General features: G+C 45.1%; 1 protein-coding gene and 1 long non-coding RNA gene across 2 annotated transcripts in view; one reads left to right on the top strand and one right to left on the bottom strand.

The window, feature by feature from the left end:
- Window positions 1–489: 489 nt before the first annotated feature.
- Window positions 490–2,586, bottom strand: TMEM229A (transmembrane protein 229A). Its single transcript, XM_012473963.3, has one exon. It carries the CDS (start codon window positions 2,584–2,586, stop codon window positions 1,468–1,470), a length of 1,119 nt encoding a protein of 372 aa, XP_012329386.2. The 3' UTR covers window positions 490–1,467.
- A 744-nt stretch (window positions 2,587–3,330) lies between these two features.
- Window positions 3,331–9,148, top strand: part of LOC105732092 (uncharacterized) — a 70,799-nt gene continuing 64,981 nt past the window's right edge. Inside the window, exons 1-2 of the long non-coding RNA XR_010341731.1 lie at window positions 3,331–3,663; window positions 5,322–5,419. This is a non-coding gene — a long non-coding RNA (uncharacterized LOC105732092). The remainder of the gene's footprint in view (window positions 3,664–5,321; window positions 5,420–9,148) is intronic.

The following is a 9,148-nucleotide window of genomic DNA, read 5'->3' as shown; positions in this document are numbered from 1 at the left end:
ACTCTTAATTTAGCTTACAACCTCAATAGTGACTTAAAATATATAACACTCTTATAATTATGTCTAACTTAATCAAATTGAAATATATATTCTTTTCTACTCCTGTAGCAAACATTTTTTGAAAACAGAAAAAGTCCCTTTTTACAGCATAGGCAAGCTGATAATCTGAATAGAAAACCACTCATTTCTATACATGAAATTTTCCTAATTGTCTTTGTAATAAAAACTGGGAGGATATTCGTCATCCCTGGCTGAGCTGCACTGAATTCTACTCTTTTATAAATGTAATAAAACAGCAAACAACATCAAAGTACATTATAAATTAGACATGATTTCTTAAAATGGTTTATGTCATCTCATTAAACTTCAGAGCTTGCAGACATTAATAGTAAGTCACCACAAAACTACCATTGATTTATAATGCACATTACCACATCAGGCCTGGCCCAAGGACTCTGGGCCCAGAAGGAAAAAGAGCCATGGCAGAAATATGCTGAAAACATATCTGTATTCACAGAAAACGATTAGGCTTAATATAATTAGAGTGAACATTCAGATTCATTTTATTCAAAGGTAATGTTTCTGCCCTTGAAGTTCCATGTAGAAAAGGGTCCTTGGAGTTAGAACACTGTGGAAGGTGATATAATTTCACTTGGCCCTTGGCTATGTAAGGTAAACATTTTACATTATTGCACAGTAACAAAAATTTACAGCCTTAGATAACACAGGATCTGATCAACGTTAACACACCTGGTGTTTAAGGCTTACCCACATTGGAAAGCAATCATTTCCAGGATGGAGATCAAATATCTTAACACAGTGTCACCTGTCTGAGTTGCTAGAAAAGATCTCTCATTTAAAAATCTGTTCATAGGACGTGCTTTCACATTTTTCAGCCTCTTTCACTTGTGTGCTAGACGGAGGCACTTTAAGAGCTATTAACTGTAGTTTCAAGAGTACAAGACACTGAGTTTCTTCAGTCATTGGTAAATATGGCAAGGAATTAAAATGAAATTAGATTAAAAAGAAAGTAAACAAATCATCGAATCAGAAAATTTAGCCAAATCTTGTAAAAATCACTGGTCTTTGATTTAAAGATCTGCCTCTCCAGCCCCCCAAATTAGTAGCTATCACTCATCTATGGCCAGATAGGTAAACACTACTAAACCATTCTGATGTTAAGGTATAAAGGTTTTGCTGTTTGGGCTTGTAAACGTTTTAAAACGTTCAAGTACTTTGAATTATGTTTTGAGTAATGTTTCAAAGTATATACGGGTTTCAAATAGAAAAACTAAAAGGTGGAATAAAACATTTTGGAAGAGTTTAGTAAAGCGTATAAAAATTAAAGGACTAAAAATCCCACTTCATTTTAAATGTGTAAAAATAAATCGCATTCATCCCTGGGAATCCAGTGATTTTCTCTTTTATTTCTTTCTTCTTTCTTTTCTTTCTTTTTTTTTTTTGGTTTTAGTTAGTTGGTACGTACTGCACCCTCCACAACACATTAGAAAGTAGGTCCTGGTACACGCTAAGGAATATCCAGCCAGGTAAATACATCAGGGTGATGAGGCCCATGAAATTGAGCGGGTAGTGAGAATAGTCCCAGGAACAAGCCCCGCACGTGCGGAGCCCCAGACCCCAGCACAGCTCCCACACGTAGATGAAGATCACGTAGATGGGCACCCGCTTCCAAGTGCCCCAACCGCGGCTGTAGTGGAGATGGAAGTAGAGCTTTTCCACCACGAAACTGCAGCTGCCGTACATAAGGAAGGACCAGAGCGACGTGTGGCCGCTGGTGGTCCCGTCCCCCTGCCCAAGTACGTTGAAGAAGAAGGTGAAGAAGATCTCATCCAGAAAGCCATGCATTCCGAAGAAAAGAAAGCGGAGTAGGTCGGGCAGCCCCTGACTGGGGGCTCCCCCGGCGCCCCTGGGGCCACGGGGTCGTCGCCGCCGGGCTCCGGCCGCAGTAGGGACCCGGGCGCCAGGAGGGGCGGGGAGCGCGCCCCTCCGTTGCTGCTGCTGCTGCCGCCTCTGCCGCCCGTACCTCAGGCGCAGGAAGCGCTTCAGGAACACTTGGCAGTGGTAGAGCGCCAGCACGTACTGCAGCGCCAGGTCCAGCGCCCCTGGAGCCTTCGCGCCCCCCGGCCCGCCGCCCAGGCTGAGCAGGAGCGCTTGGCCCGCTAGGGTCTGCAGCCCCACGTGGGCCGAGGGGTAGAGGAGGAAATTGAAGACGAAGGCGCTGGGACAGCGCTGCTGCTGCAGGTAGACCTTCTCCAGGGCGAAATGGGTGAGCGAGTGCAGCAGGCAGCGGTAGGGCGAGGAGAAGCCTAGCATGCGCAGGTCCGGGCTGCGAGCGAAGCGCCGGGCCGAGGACACCAGCACGTCCAGGGTGATCCCGTGCATTCCGTAGAAGTAGAGGCGCATCCAGGCGGGCAGCGTGGCGCTCTCGGCCGGCGCTTCAGCAGTGGACAGCGGCTCGAGGCAGTCGGCGGCCGCCTCGCTTCCTGGCCCGCCAGGGGCACCCGGACGCCGCGCTGCGCAGCCCCTCGGTGCGGGGCCCTCGCTGTCCACGTCGCTCCCCGCCATGGGCTCGGAGGCTGCCCGAACGCCACAGGCTGCACCGCCGTCGCCGCCGGGTGCGCGGAGCTACTGGGCCGAGCGGCTGAGCTCCGCGCCGCCTCCGGCTGTTCCCGGCCCCCGGGGGGCGCGCAGGGAGCTCCGTCCCGGCCGCGGTCCCACAGTAGCCGGGGCTGGTGCGCTTAGGGGACGCGCGGACCGCCCGGCTAGCGAAATACCCCTGCCGTGGCCCCGCAGCGCCCTCCCTTCCAGTCCCGGGCGAGGTGCCCCCCGCCGGCGCCCGCTCTCGCGCTCACCCTGCGCGGCCTAACGGGCACCGCGGCCCAGCAAGTGGAGGCGGCGCCGGGGCTGCGAGGGGAAACGCAGAAGCTGGTGCAAGCCCCATCCCCTCCGCGGCTCAGCCTCGCGCCTCCGCTGCAGGCTCTGGAAACGTAACGCGAGCAGCGGCGGCCCTGCCCCCGCCCTGCCAATGCCCCTCTCCGCCTGCCTCGACCTCTCCCGCCTTCGCAGGCCACCTCCGCGCGCCCGCCCGCCCTCTGCACTGAGTCCCCCAGGGTCTGCTCAGGAAGGCCCGGCCTTGCTTCTTCCACCCCGCGCGCCCGCTCAGCACCCGGGCTCCAGCGGGGCCGGGGGCGCTTCCTGGGCGGAGACAGTGAGTGGAGAAACACCTAACAGGTGTGACTGCGAGCTGATGGGCATTCCCTGCGTTGTGGCAATCAGGGCCAGGGCCTGGCTGGCGGAGACGAATGGCTGAGTGCCACAGGCCGGAGGCTGGGCTCAAGACCAAAATATGGTGCTATATACTTAATGTTCTTATTCAAAGCCAACTATGTCCCAGTCATAGAGAATAAACTCGAGACTCCTTGCCTGCCCGCCCCTGCGTTACCCTCTATCTAAATTGCTGCCGCGGGGCCTGATCCACTTTTCCAATCTCTTTCTCGGCCCGTCTTCTTTCCTGGGTTTACTCAGGGCCAAGGACAGAGATTCGACGTCCCCCAGAATTTATAAAATGATTTCAGGCCAGTTGGATTGGGTTGGGGTGTGAAGAAGAGGAAATGCTTTGTTCTGGCTACTGTGGGGTCTCAGGTGAGTAATGGTACCTCGTCCTGGCACACCCCGGTGCCGAATTCTTCTTTTGGCAGAACTAGGTCATCCCAGAAATGGAGAGTGACATAGAAGACCAGGGTTTTTCTTTTTCTGTCTCTTCTCTCCTTCCCTTCCTCTTTCCCCTTTCTCCCCTCCCTCACTCCCTACTTCCTTCCGTCCTCCGTCCTTCCTTTCCTTCCTTCCTTAGTGGAGAGGGTGGAAGGGATTCAGAATATTGGTGTGTTGGTTCCACCATTCTTTCCAATTTTGAATCAGTCTTGGAATTGGAAAGAGCCTCGGGGGTGAATTATACCGATTACTTCCCTCTTTCTTCTCCTTCCTCCAAATTAATGTGCAGATAGGTAACAGTTCCCTGTTAGAGTTTAGATCCTCCCTTTATGAAAGACTTTCTGGGGATTTTTTTTCCTTCTGGTGAATAGACATAATGAGGCTGATCCTCTATTTCTAAGGCAACCTCCTCCTCACGCTGTCTCCTTGCTTATTTCAACCCCTCACGTTCCAATCTGTGGTAGCTAAGTTAACTGAATTAGAAGAGAAATTTTCATGTCAGGGACAGGAATGTCAGGAAGTGGTTTCATCAAACCTGTTGCAAAACAGGTTTGACCTAGTTGCCCAAGTGCCTGAGCAAATACAGTGAAGAGAAATAATGTAAACATTTTTGTGAGCACCTTGCTATATATAAGATGCTATGCCTACACTGGGAAAGTGAAGGGTTATAAGATGTTCTCTTTAAGAGGTGTGTAATCTAGTTAAAATGATAATAATCTATTATACCTGTATAAAGCCTACTTATGATTATTATCAATAATAAGTAATTATGATTATCCAGTAGTACACACTAGATGTTTGTACTGCTAGATGAATGTTTGAGTTTTTATTTCATTAAATAAACTCAATCCTGGGCACAATTTATCAGATATTAAAAACAAATGCACTCTTTCTCCATAACTGCTATTTAGACAATGGAAAGCACTTCATCCTAATAGCATAAATGTAGCCATTCAAACATGTATATGCTAACTTGCTATATTAAATTTGAATTGTTTTCAAATAGTAAATTAAACTTCAAGGGCCCAAGTCTTCTATTTATTCTAACTTTTCTTAAGGATGCAAGGAAAACCTTGAAAGGTCTGATTTTGTAGTCTAGCCTAGAATTCATCCCAAGGAGTATAGGAAAATCTTTTGGATTAAAAAGAAATAGAGCTATAGTGTTAGTTTCAGCATTTAAAAATGTATTTGGTATACCTTGTATATTTTATAAATTACACAGTATAATAGAACATGTATAAAATTTATATGTGTATATGTATATGAATAAAACATTAAATTTTTAAAATGACAAGTATCCAATAAAAAGTTTGGGCTCACCACTGTTCTCACAGTAGTACTCTCTATCAAGTGGTTTAGACTACTAAAAACCTTCTTATTCTTTTGGGTCTTTTTCTGAAATGGGTTTCCATTTTTCTTAGGAGAAATGATACAAAATATAAATGAACAGTTAGAAAAGCATAGTAGAAAGTGCAGCTATGATCTGTTATTCTCTCCATGTTTCTTTTATACTTTCATTGTGGCCTCTTCTTTTTTTAATTAATTTTTTTTAAATGGTTTTGAGATGGCATTTTGCTCTTGTTGCCCAGGCTGGAGTACAATGGCGCAATCTTAGATCACCACAACCTCCGCCTCCCGGGTTCAAGCAATTCTCCTGCCTCAGCCTCCCAGGTAGCTGGGAATACAGGTATGTGCTACCACACCCAGCTAATTTTTTGTATTTTTAGTAGAGAGGAGGTTTCACCATGTTAGTCAGGATAGTCTTGATCTCTTGACCTCGTGATCCGCCTGCCTCAGCCTCCCAAAGTGCTGGGATTACAGGCATGAGCCACTGTGCCCAGCCAACTGTGGCCTCTTCTTAGTTAGACCATTTCAGAATGTGAGTGACACGAACTTAAAAAAAGTTAAAAAAAAAAAAAAACACTAGGCATAAGACAAATAAAAATACTCATGGTACATATTGTAAGGTATATTGCTGAGTCAAAATGAGGAAACTGAGGCCAGTGTGAGAAAATGAGAATCCAATTTATTCAGCTCCCGGGTGAGGTTCTGTGGTCTGGGAAGGGGCCAGAGAAGTTGCGCTGGGCTTCTTAGGGTGTGGGATTTTATAGGGAGTGGAGGTAATTGATTGGTCATTAGGGAAACAAAGAGCAAACAGTTTCATTGGTGAGGGGGGTTGATTGATTATTAGGGAAACAAAGAGCAGACAGTTTTATTGGTCAGGGGAAATTAAAGTGCCGATGGGGCGAGCTGCCATTGGTAGCCAGGTGGGGCTACTGGTGGGTTGACCGGCTGGGGAGGTCAATGTTAAGCTGCCGTTGGACAAATCTTTGGTGGGCTTTTTAAATTTTGAAGGGGTTGAGTGAGGAATGTAGGAGTGGGTGTGTAGAGCCTGCATGGAGAGGCCAGATAGGAGTGGGTGTGGGGAGCCAGCATGGAGAGGCCTGATAGGAGTAATGTGTCTGGAATGATGACTTCATTATCCGGCACAAGGAGAGATATGTGTGTCCATTTAGCTCCCGATGAGGCAGCCGGCCTTACACATATCACCTTTAATTATTTTTATTTGTCTCATTTTAAAAAATCAGTATTCTGTACCATTCTTAGCCCAGCAGTGATGCCAACCTTCGTTTTTGCTTTATCATCACATTGTTCTTTTTGTTCTACATGCTTCATTGCTATCATTTTAAAACTGCAGGATGGCTTTAGTGATCAATTATCATTTTATAATTAAAAATCCTCACATTAGAGTCTCTATGAACATAAAGTGATTAAAAGCATTTCTTGCTGGTCTTTGCTGCTGTATGCTGTAGGGGCCAAGGGAAAAACTTACTCTTTGTTCTGTGAAGGTTCACTGAAAATTATGGACAAGAGGCAGATTAATTGGAAAAAAGGCATAAAAATTGCATGGGGGCACTCAGAGTGAAGACCTGAAGATATAGGGGGAATTGTCTATTTTTCTGCTTAGGTTCAACAAAGTATGGACAGTTGTGTCTATACATTTTGTCCAAATGTGATTGGACAAAAGAGTATGGTCTAAGGCTAATAGGCTGAGTGGGGAAAACTCAGCAAGGCCTGTTTGTCAAGAATCTTCTGGCCTCCCTGAGCATGCATTCCCTCCTTCTGGGTATGGGGCAGGACACCCTCTCGAATGGGGGTGTTACAACCATGGTGAAAAGAAGGTATGTTAGATAACTTCTTGATGACCAGTTTTTACACAGAAAGGCAGAGGGAAAGTTAGAGTAATATTTTTAGATTTTTGGCTGGCTTTGAGGAAAAGGGGTTTTGGTTTCTATGACCTGCCTCGGGGAAGAGGGATTCTAGTTTCTTTGGCTAGCCTCAGGGGAAATGAGACTGAGAGACAGAGGGTAGGAGAATGTCAGAGAAAAACTTTTGTTTCTCAGGCTGCTTCCGAGGCTTCATTGTGGGGTCTTGTTTTCTGAATTCCAACATTGCATTAGGTTGCAAAGGTACATCTATAAACCTAGCAACTTTGGGAGTTGGTGGATATAATGATGAAGGGAGTTTAAAAGTAAGAAACAGGAAACTACAATGAAACAGCATCACTGAGATTCCTTAGGTCTGGGGCAGTCATTCAAAGAATACTTTGGGACATTTTTCATCGTGGCAAACACAGGCATCTTTGACCTCAGGAGCGAAGAAGCTGTTTGGGAAACTATCTTTGTAATGGTGTAATAGTTCACGTGGCACAAATGCTGACTGGTCAAGTTGGCTATAAACTGGTATAACCCCTGGAACCAGGGTCATCAGTGTGACTAAGGAGAAATTTGAAAATTAGTGCAAGGGTCCTTTGGAGGATCGTGATCATTAATCTAATTCAATTAATGAATTGTTGCCTAGTGGCCATAGGTTCCAGTCACCTTTTAGATGTATGGCGAGCCTGAGACCTTTCATTGTACACCAGAAAAACAGACAGCAAGTGCATGGAGAACACAACATTAAGGAAAAAGCTAAAGGGAAGTTCAACTGGGTAATATGAATGTAATGATAGAGAAAACAGCAGTTATATTAGCAGTAGATATACACACCCTGCAAACCTTTCTTTTCTTTTTTTTTTTTTTTTTTGAGACAGAGTCTCCCTCTGCCTCTCAGGCTGGAGTGCAGTAGTGCCATGTTGGCTCACTACAGCCTTGACCTCCCAAACTCAATTGATCCTTCTACCTCGCTCCACAAGTAGCTGGGACTACAGGCATGTGCCACACACCTGGCTCCTTTTTTTTTTTTTTTTGAGACAGGGTCTCCCTATGTTGCCCAGGCTAGTCTAGAAATCCTGGACTCAAATGATCCTCCCACTTAGGCATCCCAAAATACCTGGATTACAGGCATGAGCCACTGTGCCCAGCGTAAACCTTTCTTATTAAGGATAAAATTATACACACATGCTTATCTCTTATATACTGTAATTATCAAACTAAGAAGGAAGACATCTATCCAAGAAGGCTTTCAGTCCTTGAATATTTGTTACCTAAAAATATCACCTAAATAACTCTTTGATAAGGCAAAGCTAAGGTTGTGGCTTACCATGGGAAGGGAGCGCTCTACTTTGACAAAGTTTTAACAACACCTCAGAGAGGGAGGGTGAAGTTGGGGCTATTTATGAGGGTTTTGGTGCCTGGTTTAAGATGGGTTTTTCAATATGAGGGCTTGATGAGAGTTGGGTAATGATTATGATGTATTGGTTTATAATTGGTGCATGCAGCAAGGACAGGGTTTTGAGGTGAGGGTTTCAAAAAGAGTGTTGAGGAAAAATGGTAGACTTTTATCTCTCTTGGCCAAGGCTTCTTGCAATACTAGTACAGTTGTACTATTACAAGAATAATACTTCATGTACGATTACATGAAGCCCTGCCCCAGGGAAATAATGACATTGTAATAGTAAAGCCATGTTGAAGAAGATGGTCAGATTCTAAAGTAACATTCATGTAGACAATAAGCCGTGTGGGTGTAGGTGGTTTCAGGTTTGCACAATCTAATGTTGACACAAGTTTGAAACTCAGGAGAATAATTTGAGTAAGGACAGGTAAAGATAATAATGAAGTAGGACTGGTACTTTGAGTTTGCCTAAAATAATGCTCATCCCAGTATGTGTGGTAGAGGGGAGGGTGAAGGGAGACAGGTTTATTGACTGCAGTAAAACCATACCTGCATACTAAAGATATAAAATGTTTGTATGCCTATGCTTATAGTTTCATTTATTTTTCTTGTATCTTCTTTTTAAATTTCACTTGTTGTATACTAAAGTTTCAAATTAAAGAACTCCTATATGTTGTTTAAACATCAGTGTGGGCAAATAGACTTTCAGGAGGAGACTATTAGTGCTCGTGGCAAAATGCAGGAAGATCATATGGGAGCGTGTAAACTTTTTGGATACGACACTGTTAGGGGATCATCTTGG

The sequence above is a fragment of the Aotus nancymaae genome, unplaced genomic scaffold (assembly GCF_030222135.1).
Source record: "Aotus nancymaae isolate 86718 unplaced genomic scaffold, 86718_ANA_hifiasm-v0.15.2.pri h1tg000002l, whole genome shotgun sequence".
Taxonomy (NCBI): domain Eukaryota; kingdom Metazoa; phylum Chordata; class Mammalia; order Primates; family Aotidae; genus Aotus; species Aotus nancymaae.
The sequence above is the reverse complement of the archived record's forward strand: the minus strand, read 5'-3'. Positions and strand labels throughout refer to the sequence as shown.